Raw genomic sequence first — 21,107 nt, forward strand, 5'->3', positions numbered from 1 at the left:
TAACCGATGCTGCAGCCCTCAGTGGGGGAGGCAGCGGCTCCTTGTGCGTGCGTCTCCAGCAGTGCCAGCAGAAAATAACTGCTGGGTTATTTCAGAGGCTCATCACCCGGCAATGCAGTGTCACTGCATCACTCGGAAGCCATTTAAAGAAGGAAAGTAGGAAGCACCTTAAAAAAAACAAACCTTCCATGTCCCCCCCTCAAACAGAGAGCAACCATGGTTACAAGGATAAAAGAATTAGAAAAACACCAAACAAGCAAGGACGTGGTTTCAGTGCTTGATTTCAGACTAATTGAATTGTGGGAGCATTTTCCATTTACTCTCTTTTCCACAGCTCCTCTCGTTTCAGACCTGTTCTCCTATTTTATGTTCACTGGCTAAAATTAATTGTGCGGATTTGACCTTGCAGCCTGTTTCCGAGCTGGCTGGCATTTGCAGAAACCCGCAATCGTTGACATCTCCATTTCCTTAATTAGTTTTCTGGGACAGCATTTTTTTTTTCCCTTTTTAATAAACTGCTCTGAAGCATACTGTCCGCCGTAAGTCAGGCAGTATTTATAATAACACTACAGCAGAGCAGATTTGCTTTTATCCCTGCCATCCCCACAGACCATATCTTGGACGCCGTTCAGCATCATTTTCTGCATAGCTCAGTGTCTGCTGCCATTGCAGGCGATGGATTTTGTATCGTAAATGGGCACAGCAGGCACCCCAGCCTCTGCCTCGGCCTGCCACCATTCCAGCCTGCTGATTCTTGAAGTTATAAGGCAGGGGTTTAACCCAATAGCTGCTTTCCAGGCGCTGGTTATATTCCACATACACTCCAGCAACACCCAGGGTTTCTCTCCCCTCTCCCCGTCCCTCGGGAGCGTGAGTGCCCTTTGCAGGACGTGGGGGGGCTGCCGGGGCAGCGATGTGGGTGTCCCGAGCCCCACACTGCTCCAGCTTCCCATCGCACAACCCTGCCTCCTCCGCACCCAGCTCAGTTTTGCTCTACCGAGCAAGAGAAACGCGTCGCACTGAGCAGTAGCAATAATGCGCCCTGCTTTCATGCTGCAAGGTTTATTCCTGCACTTCCCAAAACATTTTACAGGCTCAGAATCAGTGGGACGTTACGGCTGGGCCCCGTCACACCGCGTGGTGTCCGTGGGGAGCACCCTTCTCGTTTCGGTGCCGCAGAGCTCCCTGTTCCCCCTGTTTAATGAACGCCCGCAGGCGCCAGGCTCAGCGGCACCCAGCCCACTTGTGCCAACGGCTGGTGGATGCAGTGTTTCATCACCCCGGCTCCACACAACCAGCTCCTCCTCTGCACGTGCAACGTGGATCGCGACACGGCACAGAGAGGGGACACCAGCACGAAACCAGCCCCATGGGGCACCTGCGGGGGCAGGAGCAGCGAGAGGGCAGCACTGACCGTGTCCCTGTCCCCAGCCGTGCCCCTGTGCTGTCCCCAGACGCTTCCAGCCCGGCTGCTCAGCGATGCCAAGCGATGCCCGAGCTGATAAATGCTGTTCGATGGAGCCGCGTTCGGTCCCTTGCTTTCTAATTTAACGTGCAGCAGCTGTGTGCGCTTTTCCCATTACATTCACTTCAATCACTGCCACGGACACATTAGAGAGTGAAAAAGGATTTGTTCAACAAATGCGTCTGGGGCAGAATTCCTCTGCAAATAGCAGAATCTGATAAACTGTTTTTCTGGGCAGATGGAGCTGCTCCAGCGCTAGTTCTGCTTAGTTTGACTCCCGTGAAAGCAGCAGCCTGGCCTCGTCCTTACCTGCTCACACAGGGTGCCGACCAGCCCTTCCAGGTCCTGCTTCTCATGCAGCACCGTCTGCTTCTCCTCGTACTCCTGCTCCAACTGCATCTCCAGCTGGCGGAGCTGTGCGGGGAGAGGGCCCCAGGCTCGGTCAGAGCTGGCCATGGGCCCTGCTCCAAAACAACGTGCAGAAAGGGAATGGAAGCAGGCTGCTGAACAGTGACTGCTCTCCAGAGAGTCTCAGCCATTTATTCGTTTGGAAAATAATAGTCAGGCCACGCAGGGTAAGGCAGAGGAAGGGTGAGCGACACCCTGTCAGCCAAGAGCAGCCCCGAGGGCTCCCCCTCTCCCTTAATGACGCTGGCAATAACTTGCCCCCTGCACAGGGCGATCGAAAAGTCTGAGGGGAAGGGCAGAGGTGACCCCGGAGAGGAGCCCCGTGCAATGCACGCTTGAGAGCAGCCTGGAGCTTCAGGGAAAGCTGAAGAGGGGCAGGGGTAAGCACTGGAACCACAGCGAGGGCAGTGCCACGCAGACAAGGGGCGATCGCAGCCAGTTGCGGCCCCACGCAGCAGCACGGCCCCGCCAGGCCTCGGGGCTGGTGACACCCACGTGCTCACAGGAGCAGGAGCAGAGATTGCCTCATTTGACTCCCGACTTGCTCTGCCTGCCTAGAATAGCAAATGCAAAACCCCACGGACTGCTTCATTAAGCCTCAGCAACGTTAATTCGCTATCGACAGCCAGGTACGCCCCAGGCCTAGTGGGAACTGGCTGCTACCACGCAGCACGGCAGCCCTGAACCAAACACCCCGGGGATTTCGGGGAAATCAGAATGCATGTTTGCAAGCCACCGAACTAGCAGCTTTCTCAGACCTTGTCAAAAGGCTATTTTCTGTTCATTATCACAGAACACAAAACTCTGGCTGTCTGCGGGAGGTGCCCTTGGTGTGACGCTGGTGTTGCTTACGGGGAACGTGGTGCCTGCGTGCGCTGCATCCCACGGGGCCCCGCACCGTCCCCAGCATGGGGGATCCCGGCTGCCCCAGCCCCTGGTTCTGCATCCCGGGCTGTGACCGGGGCTGGTGCCGTGCTGGGAAAGCAGCAATCACCACTCACCTGGGAGGAAGGAGCCCCCCGTGCCCCCCAGCACCGACCTACCCTCCTTTGGCAGGACTGCCGCACGTCCTCCAGCTCCTCGTCCTTGTCCTCCAGCTCCTTCTGGTGGATCTGCTTCATCCGCTCTATCTCCAGTTCCAGCCGCTGGTGGAGCTGAAAGGCCCAGAGGCGAGCACACCCGTGGTCGCTCCCCACTCCGGAGCTCTGACTTGACCCACCCATGCGGGGAGGAACGTCCTGGGCACACCAAGCCCAGGCAGGGGCCGCGTTACCTGCTCCAGGTGATCGACGGCGGCCGTTTGCCGCTCCAGCTCCTTCTGCTGCTCGGCAGCGCTGGCCTCCAGGTCCCAGAGCTGCTGCTGGAGCGCGGGCATGGCGCGGGCGTCTGGGGCGCCGGGGGCGCTGAGCTCCTGCAGCCGGCCGGCCAGCTGCGCCGCCCGCTGCTCCAGGCTGGCCCCCTCCGCCTGCTTCTGCTGCTCGGGGGCAGAGAGGGGCTCAGCATGCGGCGGGGGCTCACTCATGCACCGCTCTCAAAACCCCGACCATTCCCAACTGCGGCATCAGGAACAGCCCGGCCAGCAGCGGGCAGCCCCGACCGCACCAACTCTCTGAGCAACCCCTTCCCTCTCCGTTTTGCTCCTGATGTCGCTTTCCTCACCCCTGGGCTGCGACCCGTGCTGCCTGGGGTGGCCTGACAGCCCCCCAGCCCCGTGGGATGGGGCTTGTAAGACGTGACAGCCTCTCCTTCTAGCAGAGGATAATGTTATTTGAATATAGGTACCTCCTATAGCTGTGCTAAAAGAAACCAGAGCCACGTTGCTGGGTTTGCGTCTAATTGCCTCTGCTGTAATTACAAAGAGGATGGCGTTGCTCTGCGAGCTGCTCCTGGACTGGGATGCGAAGCAGGTGGGCCCTCTCCCGCTTACCTCCAAGCTCTGCTGAAGCTTGCCCATCTCCCACCTGAGGGAGGAGTTCTCCTGGGTCACCTTCTCACGGAGGCTCCTCTCAAACGCAGACTCCCCCAGGGCCTGGGCCAGCTGCAGGTCGAACCTGGGCGCAGAAGCGCACATCACCCCTGCGCGATGCCACGCCGCCCCCCACCACCACCCCCGGCCCCTCCACGTTCCCCCCATCCCCTTCCCACCGGCCTTACTTCTTCTGCCGCTTCTCCAGCTCGTGGTTGCGGCTCTGCTGGCTCTCGGCGAGCGCCCGCGCGTCCTCCAGCTCGCAGGCCAGCCGCCTGCAGCGCCGCTGCAGCTGCTGCGCTGCCGCCCGGGCCGCCCCGCACGCCGCCTGCGCCTCGCCCAGCTGCAGGCAGAGGTGCGTGAGTGACACAGGGGTCCTGGGGCTGGCACCACCACCACCTGGGGACTCAGCAGAACTGGATCTGGACCCCCCCCCACCCCAGGGCACCCCCTCCCCGGGCAGCCGTTTTGGAATGAAACGCTCCGTGCAGAAGGGGAGCTTCCCCTAGGGGTTGGCATCGTGCACGGGGCAGGGAGATGCACAGAGCTCTTGCAAGTCAGGGAGCGGGGTCATTAAGGAATGACTTTAAATAAGCAAAATCTTGCATTAATGGAGCCTGTAATTCCAAACTAACTATCTGAAAGCAAATGGGATGTTTTGCTTTGCCCGAGATCCTAAGGCTGGGCTGCTTCTCTTATTACTTTTTAATGTAGCATGAACAATACTCATTTCTTTATTTTACCCTTACAGGATCCCAGGCACTGCGCAGGGAAGCACACCACCTCTTCGTCTCCTCATCGCAAAGCTCACGAATTACCATCTCTTTACGTTAACAGCTCTTTGTGCAACAGGTCATGCAAGCACAACCCCACCCGTACCCAGGAGCTGCATCAGCATCAGGACCCGTGGCTGAGCCCCTCCACGCCCGGCCAGCAGCAGCCCTGCTCCGAGGCATGACCCCGAGAGCCCCGGGGCCGGCCGGGCAGCACTTGCCTTTTGCTCGAGCCCCGTCCGGGCGCTGAGCTCGGCGCCCAGCCGCTCCTCCAGCTGCGCCAGCCTCTTCTGGAGGAAGGCGATCTCGGTCTGCGCGCAGTCAAACCGCACGTGCCACGCGTCCTCTGCAAACACAGCCCCGGGTGCGCCGGGTGCCGCTGCTCAGGGCCGAGCGTGGCTCCCATGGGGCACAGACAGGGCTCCAAGAGCTCTGCTTTCTGCACCCAGGGCTGCCCCAATTTGTGGAACATGCACCCCATCCCAGCCCAGCCCAGCCCATCCCATCCCATCCCATCCCAGCCTCCCCATCACTCCCATAAGTGCTTTAAACACTGAGCTGCTGGGAGCACTGGGCACGTGCCAGCAGCTCCCATAGGCAGAAACCCTGCCTGCCCCCCCATCCACACCCATGAAAGGGCCGTGCAAGGGCACGAGGGTGCTGAACACGGGAGCTGGGCTGCCCAGGGGACCCAACCTCCACCTTCTCTGCTGCCCCACTGGGCTGGCAGCGCTGGCCCCGTGGCTCTGGCTGGCCCCCTGAAGCATGCATGGCCCCAGACGGATGCCCTACCTCCTTCAGAGCCACTGATCTTCATCTCACGCAACTGCACCAGCTGCTGGGCCTCCTCCAGCTGCTTCTGTACTGACTCCAGTTTCTTCTGCACTTGGTCGTGCTTGCTCTGGGGAAGGCCGGGGAAGGGAAGGAGGGAGCAGCTCAACCCGCTCCTGGGGCACTCGGGCAGAGCAACGCTGTGCCAGGACCATGGTGCTGGGGTCTCCTACCTGCAGCTCCTGCAGCTCCCGGGCCCCCCGCAGCCTCTCCGCCCGCTCCCCGTCCAACACCTGGCAGGCGACATCGCCCTTGTGCCGCTCATCCGACAGCTCCATCGTCAGGTCGATGATCTGGGGGGGAAACATGATGTGGGCTGGGCAGCACCAGGCACACCGCCTGGGGGGCAGCCGCTGCCCACTGACCCAGCGTCCTGAAAGCTCTCACTTGCTGCCTCTCCTCTGGGGAGATGGGAGATGGGGAGATGGCCTGCACTCTGTCCAGTGCCACCCAGCACTGTGTGAACCCAGCCCTGCCATCAGACGAGGAAAGAGCAAGTGCCAACGAAGTGTGCTCAGCGCTGTGCTGCGCTGCCTGCGCTAAGCTCTCTGCACTGCCCTGCCTGCATGGCTCACCAGATTTTTGCACTGTTCTAGCTGTTAGACGTTAAATTTTGCTCAAAACAAAAAGCACGTGAATAAACGAGTGAATTATTAATCGGGAGGACGAACCGCACTTTCTGCAAGCAGCCGTGAGCACGGCCTGCCCCGCTAGCCCAGCTCTGCGCGTCCGTGCCTGAGAGGGGCAGGGCAGCGGGAAGCCCGCAGGCTTCAACTGCTCTTTTTCCACATCTAACAGCATTTTAAGGCACTTCAAAATGCAGGCACGCTACACGAGCTCTCCAGAGGTCCAACAAGTTTAATTTGGGTAAGTACACACAACAGGCTTGCTTTCCCTGGGGAGCTGCTGTTTTCTGGGTCTGTCACAAAGCGTTAGCCTCCCATGGCAGTCCCAGCCCCAAGGGTGCAATTGCATCTCTAACACAGAGCAGCAGAGAAATCATCTTTAGCCACTTCCCCTTGAAGAAGAGGGTACTCTGTGAGGGCTGCTGGTATTGCTAAGCAGAGCATTGCACCTCAGATCAGAGAAACAAGTAAATCCAAAGGGGACCAAGGCTGTTACGCTGCAGTGCAATCTGAGACACGCAGGATGTTTCTCCCGCACGCTTTCCCCTCATTATCAGCATTCCTCCCATTGAACAAAGCCACTGCTGGTGGCTGCAGAGGTCACCAAGACTGCTGCCTGGAGAGCATAATGAGAATGTGATACATCTGAGCGTGATTTCCGATTCTAATTATAGCCTTTTGTCAGCAGAAGGGGTGACATTTGCACGGCCGCTCCTCGGGCTCCGATGCCTGCGGCTGCGCCAGGTGCCGAGGGTTCCCCCGGGACACGCCGGGATGGGGCCCGGGTGCAGTGTGGGGGGGGTGGCAGCTCCTGATCACATCTTGCACTGCTCCCCCTGCAGCAGCCCCACGGCCCTCGGCTGCAGAAGCATTAAAAAGCAGCCACTGAGCAACTTCTGCAGTCGCGAGGAGCGAGGAACGCCGCTGCGCCAGGAACGGCCACCCCGCCTCCGCCAGGAGCTGCTGGCTTCATGCGTGGACAAACCAGCGCCTTTCACGTGTGTTGCCGGATGAAATCCATGGCTGCGTAATGTTTTTTGTCAATTAGAAACAAAAAAGAGCTCTTCACAGAGCACTAAGGCATGCCCAGAGCCAGCTGAGGGCCGACAACCCAGCGCTGGGAAGCCCAGCCTGCAGCACTTCCCTGAGCCACACGGACAGCAGCAGCATTTGGCACCTGCGTCCTTGGTCATATTCATCCTGATAAGTCTTAATTTCCACTGCCAGCAAGCAGGGGTGCTGCAGAGGACCGTCTCAGGCTCTACCTTGCTTTCCAGCTTCTCCGTGTTCTGCCTGAGCTCGCTGCAGGACTGCTCCGATTTCTCCAGCTTTCTTCTGAGCGCCGCCAGCTCCTCCTAGGTAAGATTGCAAGGAAACACACACTGAGAGTTCCAGCAGCCTCAGTTCAGTTATAAATGTCTTGTTTTCTGTTAAAAATAAGTGGGAGAGACATAGCTGCCTTATTAAGAAAATTTACCAGGCAGCTTTGAAGGCTGCACGCTGCAGATCGCTGGGACTACAGCTCCTGACATGAATTTCATTGGAGGGAATGTCAGCTTTGGTCTACGTACAGAGCACATTTCATGAGAAAGGAGCCAACCACAAAAGCTTGGACAAACATCCAAACGTCTGAATCTTGCTCATCAAGTGCTCCTGCGGCCCTGGCAGGCTATCAGAGGGAGCAACCGCAGAGGCGCAGCGTTCTCTGTGACTCCTTTTCAGGCAGCCCGGCCGTAACCACCGAGATCGCCGCTCGCGGCAGCGCTGCCCTGCTTTGATGGCCGGGGCTGTGCAGAGATGTGATAAACCCGAGGTGAGCGGGCAGTGGGGCCTGGGGGCTACCAGCTGGGTTTGGAGAGAGGAGCAGAGATCTGGACAGCTTTTACTTTGAGCTAGCCTGAAAATATCTTGGTAAAGCTTCCCTAAGGCCAGAGGAGGAGCAGGATGTCAGTGAAGACAGGCTAAGAATTCAGCATGGTGCAACGTGAGGAAGGTTTGAACGGTGACGTTCCTGGGCCCCCAGATGCCCGTGGAGGTCTCCCAGCACCGGTTCCATCCCAGGTGGAAGCAGGCACAGCTCTGGCGATAGCACAGAGCACAGGCCCTGCCTCAAGTTTGGGTGCTCAGCTCATCCATCATCTCCAGGAGCTCAGCTCAGCGGACCCAGCCCCAGTAAGCTCTCCAAGAGCACGAGGCAGAGCTCCTAAAGCATCCCACCCGACCCTGTCCCACCCGCCCCATCCCGTCCCGTCCCCTCCCTTTCCATCCCGCTGCCTGGTGCTTACTTCTTTTGCCCGGAGCTGCTCCTCCGCCAGGCTGACGCTGAGCAAGGGCCGCACGCGGCTCAGCAGCTGCCACCAGGGCCAGTGCCTGACCGCCTGGAAGAGCGCCAGGTTCTTGTGGATGCAGCGGACAGCGAGGCGCTGGACCTGCGGGGGGACACAGCTGGCAGTGACCCCCCCCGAGCCACAGCAGGCGCAGGGAAGGGCCGGGCTGGGGCACGGGCGGGGGGTTTGGCATCCTAAGGGACAGCATCAGGGCAGGTACTGTGCAAAGAAGCAGCCTGCTCCGCTCCGAGGGCTGTGCCCAGCCCCACCGGGATGCTCTGGGCCGTGTCACAGCAGCACGCTGCCCACATGCAGTGGCCCAAGCCTGGGTTTCGGTGGGCACGGGGCGTGACAGCCCAGGGGATGGGTACCTTCAGCCTCTTGAACTTCTGGCGGCTGAGGAAGCCCTTGCAAGCGGCCTGGAGGAGGATTATCTTCTGGGTTATCAGCTTGTCGCGCTGCTTCTCCAGCCTGGGCATCACCCCCGCCTTCAGGAACACCTAACAGCAAGCAGAGGACGTTGTGCACCCCCGGAGGGGCTCCGAGACCCCCGCAGGCAGCAGCCGTGCTTCTGGCTGACCCCAGGCAGCCGAGACCTGCAGGAGACCGAGGGTCCTCGGGCCAGCAGAGACCAGAGGGCACAACCTCAGCACCGGTGCAGAGCACAGGGCTGGGGGACCTGGCTGCCCAGCACCCTTCAGGATTGGCCCCTGCTGTGTGCACACTGGCACTTGCTCTCTCCGTCCCTGCCTCTCCTCTGCCCTCCTTTGACACCAGCATCAAGCACTGCGAGATGCTGCAAGTCCCTGAAGCTTTTCCTTTGGGACACGGCACTTTTCCCACATGCTGCGTTGGTGACATCGGTTCCTCAGCTGCAATGCCGTTCCCAACAGCATACACACGTGCACACAGATAACAGCGTACAATGGGAAAAACAAAACGAGCCACGTCATTTTCTTCATCTGAATTTGTTGGAAACACATCGTAAACAACGTAGATTTGCTGATGCCATTGAATTTAGTCCGCTACAGATCTCCCAGAGCCTAAGATGTTTCTCGGTCGTTGCCTGGCGAAGCTCTCGGGGTGTGGGACCAGCCACTTCCAAACAATGTGAGCCATTTGCATAATGCGGCTTCAATAAAAAATGAACTGCATTTGTGAACCTGGTGGCACACCTAAAGAGCTGCATTTTAAAGATGCCAAATTGAATCAAAGAACAATCCCAAGGAAGCTCACTTTCTTGAGATAATGCTATGATTGCTTCACCACCTATTTGATTGTCTCATTAATGTCTGTATTAACTTCACAAGCCAGTGAGTTTTAGAAGCTAGTACAAAATCAATGCTCAAAGTGATGGCAATACCAACTCCTATATAACAAGATGTGACTGGAGCTGCTATCGCGCTATTGATTAAGTACAAGGATTTCATAGAAGAGATAATTGCAAACTGCACTGTGTAGGATAAAAGCAAGTTATTTTGCTCCACAGAACCGTTTCATGAATTTCTTCTTTATAGACTCCGAGAGCTGAAGGCAAGCATGCATACAAAATTAATTTTTCTCTGAGATTATCAATTTTAAGTTCAAACACCGTTGCTGTGACAACTCCCGCACCTGCAGCTGCCCAGTTTTAACCCCAGCCCACCAAAGACCACGAGCTGCCCAAGCCCCGTTTACCTCCGTGAGACATCAGAGGTAGGTAGGTACTGACATGCCAGGAGGGGCTGCATTTTGGGAACCAGGCACACCATTTACCTAGGGTAATGCCATCAAATCAGGAGCCTCCCGCTCCGTTTTTTTTTGGCAGGGCTTTGTTTCCCAGCCCCCCGGGGCATGGTAGGAAGCACGGAGCAGCTTTTTCTCCACCTCGGGAGGCTGCGGGTAGCCGGCAGCGCCTGGCCCGGGGCTGGCTGCGCTGCGCGACCTGACAGCGAGGGAGGAGGAGCTGGTAGCCACCGTACCTGGCTGCGTCCTATCGCCACGCTTTTCTTCTCCAGATCCAGCGCCTGGAAGAGCTCCTCTATGGCCTGTGGGGAAGGAGCACGTCACGGAGCTGCACGCAAGCACCCTGTCCCGCAGCAGGGGACCCATCCATGGGTCAGGGGTGAGAGCCTTGCCTGGGGCCGGCAGTGCTGCAAGCCATTCCCAGGCATCTCCCAGGGCTGGAGGAGCCATTTGGGGCACGGCACCGACCCACAGGGGCAGCAGGTCCTGCTGTCGCTGGGGCCCAGAGCATCCACTCTCCCCTCTCCGCCCTGCACACCCACCCAGCGCCACGGAGCCCCCGAAGGGCTGCAGGAGGGCATCCTGCCCCAAGGGGTTTCGGCAGCACGGGCACAGAGCTGTGCTGCTGCCAGTTTTCTGCCTGCTGCTGCTTCCCTCCCGCCCCTTTCACCGCAGGCCTGCCCGCAGAGCACACGCCAGGGTCTGGGGGGCACACGCAGGGACTTTCCTGATCCTTCGGAGAAGCCTGCACTCATCACGCTGAGCTTTAGACTGACACGGGGAAGCAGCAGCCAGAAGTACCGCACGCTCCCCCAGGGCAACAAACACTTTCCGGACAAATGAATGATTTGAAAGCCACGGAGCTACAGGAACTGTAACAAGATCCTCAGCTAACGCTTTGCTCCGTACAACATCCTCCAGCTGCCTCGCGCGTCTCCACAAAGCACAAACCCACGAGAGGAGCGTCTCGGAGGGCTGCTTGGCGCCAGCAGGCACGGCCCTGGGGCACCTCGCTGCGGCAGAAACCACCCCCAGCCCTCACCGGTGGCACTGGGTGAGGTGAGGATGCGGCACACGAGTGCACAGGGCCCGGAGCACTGAGATGTGTGCGCTGGAGGCAGGGGAGCACCAGCACCACAGCCGGGTCCTGCTCCAGCGCTGGGCCCTCACCCTGCAGCCATCCCTCAGGCCCCAGCAGCCGAGCTAGCACAGCTTACTGGGAAGCATTCTCCAGCTGGCAAAACCTCGTGGCAGCCACATCCAGAGAGGGTGGGATTTTCCAGAAGCCCTGCTAACACGCTGCTGATGAGGCCCCCTCTGCCTTCTTGCCGTGTTTAATAACAATATTGACCTTTTCCAACTGTCAAACTCGTCTTATTAAATCCTGAGGTCTTTACTGAATTTGCACGCGCTCTCTGGCAGTTTGCACAACAGAGCATGTGTCCATGTATAATTCATCTCCTCCCAGCTCCGCCTGGCGCTCAGCACTCAGCAGCTCACCCGGAGGTTGTTACAGGGCAGGGTCAGTTCTCCCAAGATTTTGCTACAAGTTTGTTACGGAACTCGTAAATCTGGCAGATCTTCCCCTTCATTCCTGAGCTACTTTGACTTTCAGGTTTCATAGGCAGCAAGGAGCCACCCCGAGCTAGTACACGTAGCCAGGTGATGCCCAGTCCCCCGGGAATCTCATGCGCCCCAAGCTCCGTTGTGTCCCTGGGGATAATGCCCGGCTTGTCCTTGTCCATCCATTGTTGGGGAACCAGGGTGAGGGAAGGAGTGCAGCTGTACAGGGCCACTGAAATGCACTCATCCTGCCCTCTGCACATGCCTCTAGTCCCACAGCTCTTGCCCTGCCCTGCAAAATAAGATCTACCAGGCACGCAGCCAGGGCAGGAGACGACCAAGGCACCCACCAGCCCTGAGCCAGCAGGATTTTCAAAGCTGTTTGCTCCTGAGTATTAAAAAGAAGCAATAATAGGCTTCATTTCCAGGCTGATTTCTCCAAGTCCTCTCCACGGTGCAATAACCCTGGCAAATGCAGCCCACGCTAGGAAAGATTACTGCTGCTGCAGAAACACGGCCCTAGGGGGGAGCAGCGCCCGGCCCGAGAGCAGAGCGAGCAGAGCGCTGCTGCCGGCCTGGCCGGGGGGCTCACACCCCCTGGCTGCAGGCACACGTGGGCAGGGTGCTGGGGAGCAGGGAGCTCGTCCACCCCACAGCCCCCTCGCTGCCCCCTGCCCACAGGGCTCAGTCCTGGCCGCAGGCAGCCCTGGCAGCCCGCAGCCGAACACACGGGCTGGCTCCGCGCGTTCCCAGACCTCAAGGCCATTTCTCAGCAGCAGGGCGAAAGCTGGCAAGCTGCCCTGAGCCTCGCTGAAGGTGGCTTTTCTCCATCCCCAGCTCCTGGGGACGGTCTCACGGGGAAGAACCCCCCGGTGTGCTCTGACAGCCCTGTGAGCAAAGCTCCGCAGCCGGCAGCTCCCCAGCAGCTCCAGGTGTGTGTCCCCACCCCGGCGGGTCCTGCAGTGCTGGCTGGGGGCTAAAGGAGCAACAGCCACGGCTGTGGGGAGAGCCGGAGTCCAGCAGACCTGTAGGCAGTGACCCGACAGCCCCAACAGCAGCCCAAGGAACAACGTCAGCCCCAAGGAGTGGCTGAGCCAGGCACGGAACTGCGAAACAGCTCCTGCCCCAGGGCAGGGAGACACTGCCCTGACCCATCTTGCCTGGAGAGAGCTGGGAGCTCCAGTCATCGCCCCTGAGGGCAGAGAGGGCCCTGACTGCACCAGGGAGGGCTCAGAGAGCTCCAGCAGAGCCCAGGATGGGGATCTCAGCCCCGTGCCCCCGGCCCAGGACGCACCTTGCTCTCATCCGGCACCTCGTAGGCAGACGTGTGCTTCTTCATGACGGCCGGAGCCAGCACCTGGAAGCGCCGTCGGAACTGGGTCAGGAGCATGCGGTCCGCGTACCCTGGGGACAGGCAGACACCGCTGGGGGGGATGCACGAGCCGGGGGAGGTTTGCAGGGTTGGCGAGGGAATGAGCTGCAGGGGCTCTGCGGCGCGCCGTGCGCACAGCAAACGGGGTGCACCCGGTGGGGACTGGGAGCTGCCCTGAGCACAGCAAAACCCAGGGCAGAGGCAGCAGGAGGAGTGCCAGAGATGTGCTTGAGGGAGCACAAATATGGGATCTGATGAAGTGTGCCCCGCACGGAGCAGGACAGGGCCGTACCGGTGCGGCGGAGGCGCAGAGCATCCAGGAGCTGGGTGCCCCCCAGCTGGGCTCGCAGGGACGGCATGTCCAGGGCCGCCGGGTCCCCCCCCTCCACTGCTGCTCCCGGGACAAGGCAGTGGATGAAGTGCAGCTGGGACCGCCGCAGCAGGCTGGTGAGTGCGTCCTGGGGGACAAGCAGAGATCAGTGGGGCTGGGGGGGCGCGGGGCGAAGGGGCAGCACGTGTGTCGGTGGGTGATTGCTCCTGTGCACCCGCTGCAGGGTGTCCGGGCACCTCAGGGAGTTATCCTCAGTGCCAGAAGTCGCATGCGTCCTGGGAGCAGCAGCTCCAGACACTGATGTGAGCCCGAGCTGCAGGACGCAGAGGCTGAGTGGGACCCTTCCTCCCAGTGTCTCAAGCTTTCGGTTGATGGGCTACAAAAAGTTACTAAATGGCCTAATTGCTGCCGGGGCTGGGGTTTTCCAGGCAGAGCCAGGACACTGGAGAGAGTTTAGGCACCCAGTTATGGCTGCGATCAACGGGAGGCTGGTGTGACCTGCCCGCCTGAGCCCTTAACAGGATTAACCAGCGGCACAGCAAGGTGTGCGTGTAATCTGCTTTACGATTCGTTTCCCTCGGACGCTCTCCCTGGGCAGCAGCAGTGCTGGGGGGCTCGCTGGCCACTCGACACCAGGGCAGCATCCCTGGCCAAGAGCCCTGCAGCGCACGGAGCTCCTGGCACGGGGCTCCCCCCGCTTCCTGGGTGTTCAGGTCTCAGTGCTGCAACGCCCCCGACCCCCCCATAATCACCGTGGTGCCCCCATACCCCACTCACCGCCTGCAGCTTGAGCTGGGCGCACACCGACCTCTTCCTCACAGCTGCCAAGCTGCTGGCGAAGGTCTTCCTGATGCAGGCGCTGCGCTGCAGGGCCGCCTGCGAGCATCCCTCCAGCCCCGCCACAGCACGGCAGCCCCGGGGCGCCCGGCGGCGAGGCAGGACCAGCTCCTGCACCGCGCTTCTGGGGGGGCGAGCGAGGAGAGAAGGTGGTGGGGCTGCAGCGGGGCCACGCACCAGGCTCCTCTGCTGCCAACCTGCTCACAGGGGAGGCAGCACCCAGCACCCATGGGCAAGTGGTGAATTTGGCATCGGTGCACCCATGCTGCTGCCTTGGGGCACACAGGCGCGGAGGAGAGCCGGGCTGCGGCAACACTTCCCACCCCCTCTGCTTCTCCCTGGCTCGAGCACCGAGCTGCTCACCGCTATCACAACTTCCCTGAACTGAAGCCCAAAACAAAATGAGCTGGAAGGGTTTAAACAGAAGGTTAAAATCATCGTGTGTGTGGAGACACCTGTAGCAGCTTGTTCACATCTCAGTCCCGACGCAGCTCACAGCCTTGCTCCATGCAGCAGAGGAAACGAGGTCGGCTGCTGCATGGGAAGCGGTGCAGGGCTGGCGGTGCCTTGCTGCCCCGACCCCGTGGTGCTGCGGAGCTGAGGACATCGCAGGGTCCCCTGGGATGTGGGACAGCAGCACCCGATGTCCGTCCCCCCCCCCGCCCCCCCAGCACCCCCACGGGAGGAGGGGAGTCCCGCTGGACGTGCCAGCGATGGGACCTGCTGATTCAGGCAGTTTGGGTGGAAAGCTGTCCACCACCGTGCTATTCCCAGCTCTGTTCAGCACCTACCCCGATCAGAACGCGGACTTCTGGCTGCCAGTCGCCCTGCATCCGCCCCCCACCCTAACGAAACCCTCTGGGCTCCCTCGAAGCTGAGCTAAGTGGCCTTTTTCCCGGCTTTCTCCCTCATCCCGGGCTGCTCCCGCGGGACTGCCGGCAGCGCCATGGTACTTACAGCCGGGACTGCTGCAGCAGCTGGCTGGCGTTCTCTGCCGACAGGTTCAGCTTGGCTTTGCTCACCCAGCCCGCCAGGTCGTAGCGCACGGGGTCTGTGCCAAGCTGGTGGGGGATCTCGAAGTGCAGCTCCTGCTCGCACTTGCGCACGTAGCCAGGCCCTGCAAGAACAACAGCACCCCGAGGGGGTCACCAATGCCCTGGGGGGGGGTCACCAGCACCCCGAGGGGGTCACCAATGCCCCAGGGGGATCACCAGCACCCTGAGGGGGTCACTGGCGTGTTCCCATGGGGCTGCAAGACAGCAGGCAGCAGCAGAGCATTTCAGCTCCCCCTGGCCATTCTTTAATTCCCAAAGCTAAACGGTGATGCTGGAGGCAAAGCAGCTGGGGGTAGGGGCAGCATCTGGACCGACCCCAACTTACCGTCCTGGTCGGGGCCCTTCGGGGCGAAGTAGGAGCACAGGCGGTCAAAGGCAGCACTGTCCCCAGAGCCTGGGACCAGCACCTCCTCGTCCAGGATCCACAGCAGCCCCCTGCGGTCGGCCCCCAGGCTGCCGGGCAGCACCTGCAGCTGCCAAAGGGTGGAGATGTCCCCTGGGTCACCAGGAATGGGACAGGAGCCAGCTCCAGCCAGCGCCTGCCCCGCTCCCCGCCGCTTCTGCCCAAAGCTGGGAAGCGCGGGTAGAGCAACCAATTGCCACGGGGGCACGGGGACAGGTTACCTGTGAGGAGTTCAGGTCGATGATGGACAGCGTGGCCAGTGGAGAGTGCTCTGGAAGATCAAAAGACACCTCAACATTTTCCTGGAAAACATCATTTAAAAGCTTGCTTGAGTGATGATCTGGCGTCAGGAATCCAGGAGCAGGCACAGCTGCACAGCAGGGGGGAAGGCGGAGCGGAGCTGCCACCGAGGGCACCGCTATGGCTCAGGACACCGTGCTCAAAGGGCTCCTGCAGCACTCTGTGAATGTCAGACATGCCACATAAATAATGGATATGATAATAATTGAGGACTTAACACGAAAGCACCAAGGAAACGATCAATTATTTAATTTGCAGCTTGCAGGCGTTGCTTCCATTCATTTTCACTCCCGTGTGTGTCGGAGCTGCGTGAGCAATGTGCCACCGGGGCCCGGGCTCGCAGTCGCACTCACCCGGCCACAAAGCCGCGGTGCCCGCGTCCTAGCCAGCAGCCAGCACGAGGCGAGCCCAGCCTGCCGAGCCCTCCTCCATTTCACGCTCGGTCGGAAACCAGCGAAGGGCACAAATATACTTACTTGGTGCAAGTGATGTGTGCTTATTAAGCCACGGGAATTCAACCGTTTTTCCAGAGCTAGAGGTATTAAAGTAACTTCTGCAAACCTAATAAGTTCATCTTTGCCAGTAGATTTTTCAGCCATGTATTTCTGCAATAATTTATCATTTTCCTTTCTATTCTCTATTATTCAGCACCTGAGATGATTTAGGAAAAACCCAGCTGCGTCATCAGAAGGGCGCAGAGCCTTCTGAGCGGGTAAAAGCATGCCCAAGGGGACACCCAGCCCAGCCTGGCATTTCCCTCATGTCACAAATGTCCAAGGGGACCTGTGACGGGGGGGGACAAGAGGCTTCAGGCCACCACTCCACACGGAGCCCTCCTTCCTGCAGCACTCCTGCCTTCGCAGCTCCTGGGCGCTCACTGTCACACCGCGGCGGGGCGCAGGGAGCCGTGCCCAGGGGCTGGGAGGCTGCTCCACGGCCGCAGCCCTCGCGCTCACCTCCTTGTACCTCTCCATTTCCGACACAAAGGTTTTCTCGTAGAAGAGGGCCTGCAGCCGCTCGTGCACGTAGTTGTGGCAGAGCTCCTCAAAAGTGGCCGCCCGCTCCCCGCCGTGGTGCCGCGGGTTGTGGAAGCCGGGGGTGTCCACCACCGCGATGGAGCCCATGGAGAGGTGCTGGGACGAGAAGGACCTGGGGGAAGCCAGACAGAGCACGGGGCTTTACCCAGGGGCACGCCGTGCTGTGCTCGGGGGGTGACACAGCTTTTCCCCCAGCTGTGCACATCCCTTTGTTAGCACCACCCCACGTGGCAGTGACAGCCCCAGCGCTGACTTCCCCTGCCCGTGTCTCCAGCCAGGAGCACCAACAGCCTCATTTACTTCATCTTCTTGTCCTGTTCGGTCCCAGTTTCACCCACCTCCTCCTTCATCTGCTCCAGCTGAGCGACTTCTGCCAGCTAGGTGGAGATGCCACCCTTCCCATGCTGCTCCCCACCCTGGCACTCTGGTTATTTAAAGCACGAAATCCTAATCCAACCACGTAAAGTTTGGCGGAGAAATGGCTAAGCTGACACCCACACCAAGGAGTTTCCAAACTCCCGAGTGCTGTGCCGCCCGTGGTGTTGCTGCGGGAGGAGACTGTCCATTGCTCCTGGGGGAATCCCTAACTGGAAGTGATCTGAGAAGCAGACATCGAGGGGGTTCCTTGGAGAAACAGAGATGTTTACTTCTCAGAATGTTGCTTGCAGCCGTTTGCAGTATTTCAGATAAGGACAGCAGGGGAGCGTGACCCTGAGAAGTCTCTGGGATTGTTTTTAACCCACGTTTCATGCACTGGTTTAATGCATGGTGCTGCTCCGTGCTTTGCCCGCTGCCGTGCTCCCTGTCCCCAGCCCCTGCGCCAGGCAGCCTGCCCTGATTAGAGGAGGTTAGAGAAGACGCGATGCTCCTCGATAGCACGGGGCGCTGAGGGTGCAGCACCTTGGTGAAAGCACAGGGTTGGGTGACAAAACCCAGGTGTATTTATAAATTGCTCTCAGAACCGCACAGCAGCACCAGGAAATGCTCTGCATGGGGCTGCAAGAGCTGGAAGGGCTCGGGCTCACCACCAGCTCATGCAGTAAAAGCACATCCCCACGACTGCACTGAAACCCGGCATTGCTCTTGGATCGCCGTGGCAATGGTTTAATAGGCTTTGATGGGCTGCTGTGGAAAAGGAAGCCAGGCAAAACAGTGCTAGCTTTAAAGGGAATAGGGGACGGGGGACACATCCTGATTTAATGCTGTGATTCAAGAGAATCTTCTGCAAGGTCTTAGCGTACCATCAGCAATTTCCCTTCGGAATGTGGTTGCTAGGAATTGGAATAAAAATATTCAACTGCAGGTAAAAATAAACCTGCTGCAACAATACGGAGTATTTTCAAACACCAGCTTTTTTGTGGATGCTGACTTCAACAAATTGAGTTGTACACTGGAACCGAGGAAACTGAATGCTTTGGGGGCCTGATCCCTACCCCACTGTAAACTATTCAATTTATCTCAGCAGATCCTTTCGGATTTACACTGGCACGAGGAGGATGTCCTTCCCACCCTGGCTCTCAGATGGAAATGAGAAGAGGAAGGGTTCTGGGGGCAGCGGCAGGCGACTGATGCCTGCCTGGCTCCCACAGCAGCTGGGAGCAGGACGGGAGCACGGAGCACAGCCTCCCCCGGTGCCTCAGCAGCTGCCCTGGTGCCAGCCCCTCTCGTTCCTGACATTTCGATCCTTGCTTGCCATCAAGCTTCCAGCAAGAAGCGATTCCCTAACCCTAACCCTGACCCTAACCCTGACCCTGACCCACCGCAGCTCTCTGTGGGATGCCCTGGCTGTCTCACTGCTCCGCACAGCCCGGTAACCTCGGCTCCTGCCTGCAAAGCCACGTCTGCCACGGGTAAGCGAGCAGCAGCTCCTTGGTGCACAGCGGTGCCCGGGGCTGAGCACCTCCGTACCTGTTGATGAGGGAGACGAGCGCAGCGAAGAGCTCCTCGTAGAGACCCGCGGCCATCCCCTCCACGCACTCCACGCCCGTCATCTTCGGCCCTGCCACACGCAGAGAGAGGAGCAGGCAAAGACGCGCTGTTTATGGCCAGCTGGTTGCCCCGCGTGAAGCAGAGTTGGCAGCAGGCGTTCCCCCTGCTGGCGGGGTCAGACAACCTGCTCTGCTCCCAACCTCTGCCTGCCAGACGCGGCGTCGCTCCGCTCACACGGGCTGTGCGCATCCATCTGCGCGCCTTCAGCTCCTCCAGTGCCCCGTGCCTAACACGTACGTAGGAGGTGAAACCATCACCGTGCCCAGGGCCACTCCTGCAAGCGCTCGCTTTTACCACAGTAACTTGCAGAGCCCTGGCTGTAATGGGGCCGCTGAGGATGCGCCGGGCACGGCAGCGCTGACCTTAAAGCCGGGCCGTATCTCATACTGCCCCCCGTGCAGGCTGGATCTGCCTCCATGAATCAGGCCATACGTTAACGTGAAGTTTATGGTGGCTCAGCAGCAATTTGTCAGGCACTAGCACAGCACCCGCACCACTGGATCTGCTCGCAGTGTGGGCACACACAACACGGTGCCGGTGCTGCGCCCTCCGCAGGCACGGGGGGAAGCCCACCCTGCTCCCTCTGGGCATTTTTTTTCCTTTTTTCCCTTCCCATTTCTAGGGAGAGCTCCCACAGCATTTATCCCCACCGCTTATCTTCCAGCGGCGTTACTGAATTCCCTGATCTTCAGGTGTCCTTACCAAGCGACATGCGGGGTCAGCTCTAGAGCTGAGGGCAGTGACGTGGCATGGCACAGTTAATTATTTGATTAATATTAATGCACTTAAATGGACCTCACTGCCTGAAGAGGAAAGGGCGCATTGCCTGTCCCCACAGCAGAGGCAGGAGCAATGCAGAGCACAGAATTTTGTAGGTAAATAGAAATACCCCATATGGCAGCAGGAATTCCATAAGTAAAGGGAAAAGGAGCATAGCACTCGGGCACCTGAGGGGCTCTCCTCCTCCGGGGGCAGCCGGCCGCCCCGCGCCGTCGCCTGCGCGATGATCTGCTTGAGGTGGTGCTTGAAGACGGCGGTGGTGAGCTCCTCCAGCTCGCAGCCCAGCACGTCGGCCGCGCGGTTCGCCCACTCGAACTTCATGAACTGCTTGCGGCCGACTGGCAGGAGGAGGAACAAGGAGGAACAAGCTCAATTAGAACCTGCTAAATGAGAAGAACCTGCTGAATCAGAAGCACTGCTCCCCGTGCCCCGGCAGCTCCCAGTGCTCAGCACCCAGCAGTGAGCACAGCTGAGCCCCCAACACCATGCTGCCGGGCTCCACGGCTGCTGGAAGCAACCTGCATCCACAGGGGAACGCCAGCGTGCTCCTTAAGGCTTACAGCTAGTTCAACAGCTATCGGTTACTGCAGTATGCATTCAGTAACTCAGCGACCATGCACTTCACTAACTCCTTTTATTGTTGTGCTACTCAGCTTCACACCATTCTTTATAGCCTGCGCTTTTAATTTCGCACAGGTGTGGCTGGGCGCTGACCTCACTCCCTGTCTAACACCACTAACACACCCAACCCACTTTTTCCTCCTTAAAGCCCACTAATTCCTCCTGCAGCCCCCCCGTGTCAGTGACAACCTGCACAGCCCTTGGAGCCCCAGCTCCCCGCCTCGGGCGCTGCCAGCCGTGCTCCCCTCCCTGCGGTGCCCTCTGTCACCCCCTGCACGCACACGCGTTTGCTAACAACAGCTGCGGCGATGTTCTCAGCTTTGCAAGATGCTGAGCATGTTAACGGAAGGCTGGATGACTCGAGAAAGGTTGACAGATTTGGCCCCTGGGTAATCATTCAGACAAGAGGACTCGTTTTTTGCTCGGAGGATAGCTGAGGGCTCGGGGGATCTCAGAGCAATCCCTTTGGGTCTGCTTGCCCCGCCGCAGGGCTCCCCACGTGCTGCTGCCCCCACGGTGCTCAGTGCACCACATCCAAGCAGCGGGGCTGGGCAGAAACCTGCTCCGGAGACATCCAGGGGCAGCCCAGGGAGGCTGGGAAGCAGGCTGAGTGTGCTGCTGCCAGCCAGGCGTCGGTAGCACCGCCTGCGTGTACTGAGAGCTTCAGCGGGCCAGCCTGGCAGATGTGGTTATGGAAG

The 21,107-nt window shown here is 59.5% G+C and overlaps 1 protein-coding gene across 1 annotated transcript in view; it reads right to left on the reverse strand.

Annotated features, from left to right (window-relative positions):
* MYO18B (myosin XVIIIB) overlaps positions 1-21,107 on the reverse strand; it is a 62,523-nt gene that overhangs the window by 27,151 nt on the left and 14,265 nt on the right. The window contains 21 exon segments of the mRNA XM_080559239.1: positions 1,775-1,879; positions 2,917-3,027; positions 3,147-3,347; positions 3,801-3,924; positions 4,028-4,182; positions 4,834-4,958; positions 5,405-5,513; positions 5,617-5,736; positions 7,335-7,424; positions 8,355-8,498; positions 8,768-8,896; positions 10,358-10,423; positions 12,979-13,088; positions 13,349-13,514; positions 14,165-14,348; positions 15,182-15,341; positions 15,605-15,752; positions 15,904-15,984; positions 16,939-17,131; positions 18,928-19,018; positions 19,956-20,126. Coding sequence (XP_080415365.1) covers positions 1,775-1,879; positions 2,917-3,027; positions 3,147-3,347; positions 3,801-3,924; positions 4,028-4,182; positions 4,834-4,958; positions 5,405-5,513; positions 5,617-5,736; positions 7,335-7,424; positions 8,355-8,498; positions 8,768-8,896; positions 10,358-10,423; positions 12,979-13,088; positions 13,349-13,514; positions 14,165-14,348; positions 15,182-15,341; positions 15,605-15,752; positions 15,904-15,984; positions 16,939-17,131; positions 18,928-19,018; positions 19,956-20,126 — 2,783 coding nt within the window.

This window comes from Anser brachyrhynchus (assembly GCF_964034855.1).
Source record: "Anser brachyrhynchus genome assembly, chromosome: 17".
NCBI classification, from domain to species: domain Eukaryota; kingdom Metazoa; phylum Chordata; class Aves; order Anseriformes; family Anatidae; genus Anser; species Anser brachyrhynchus.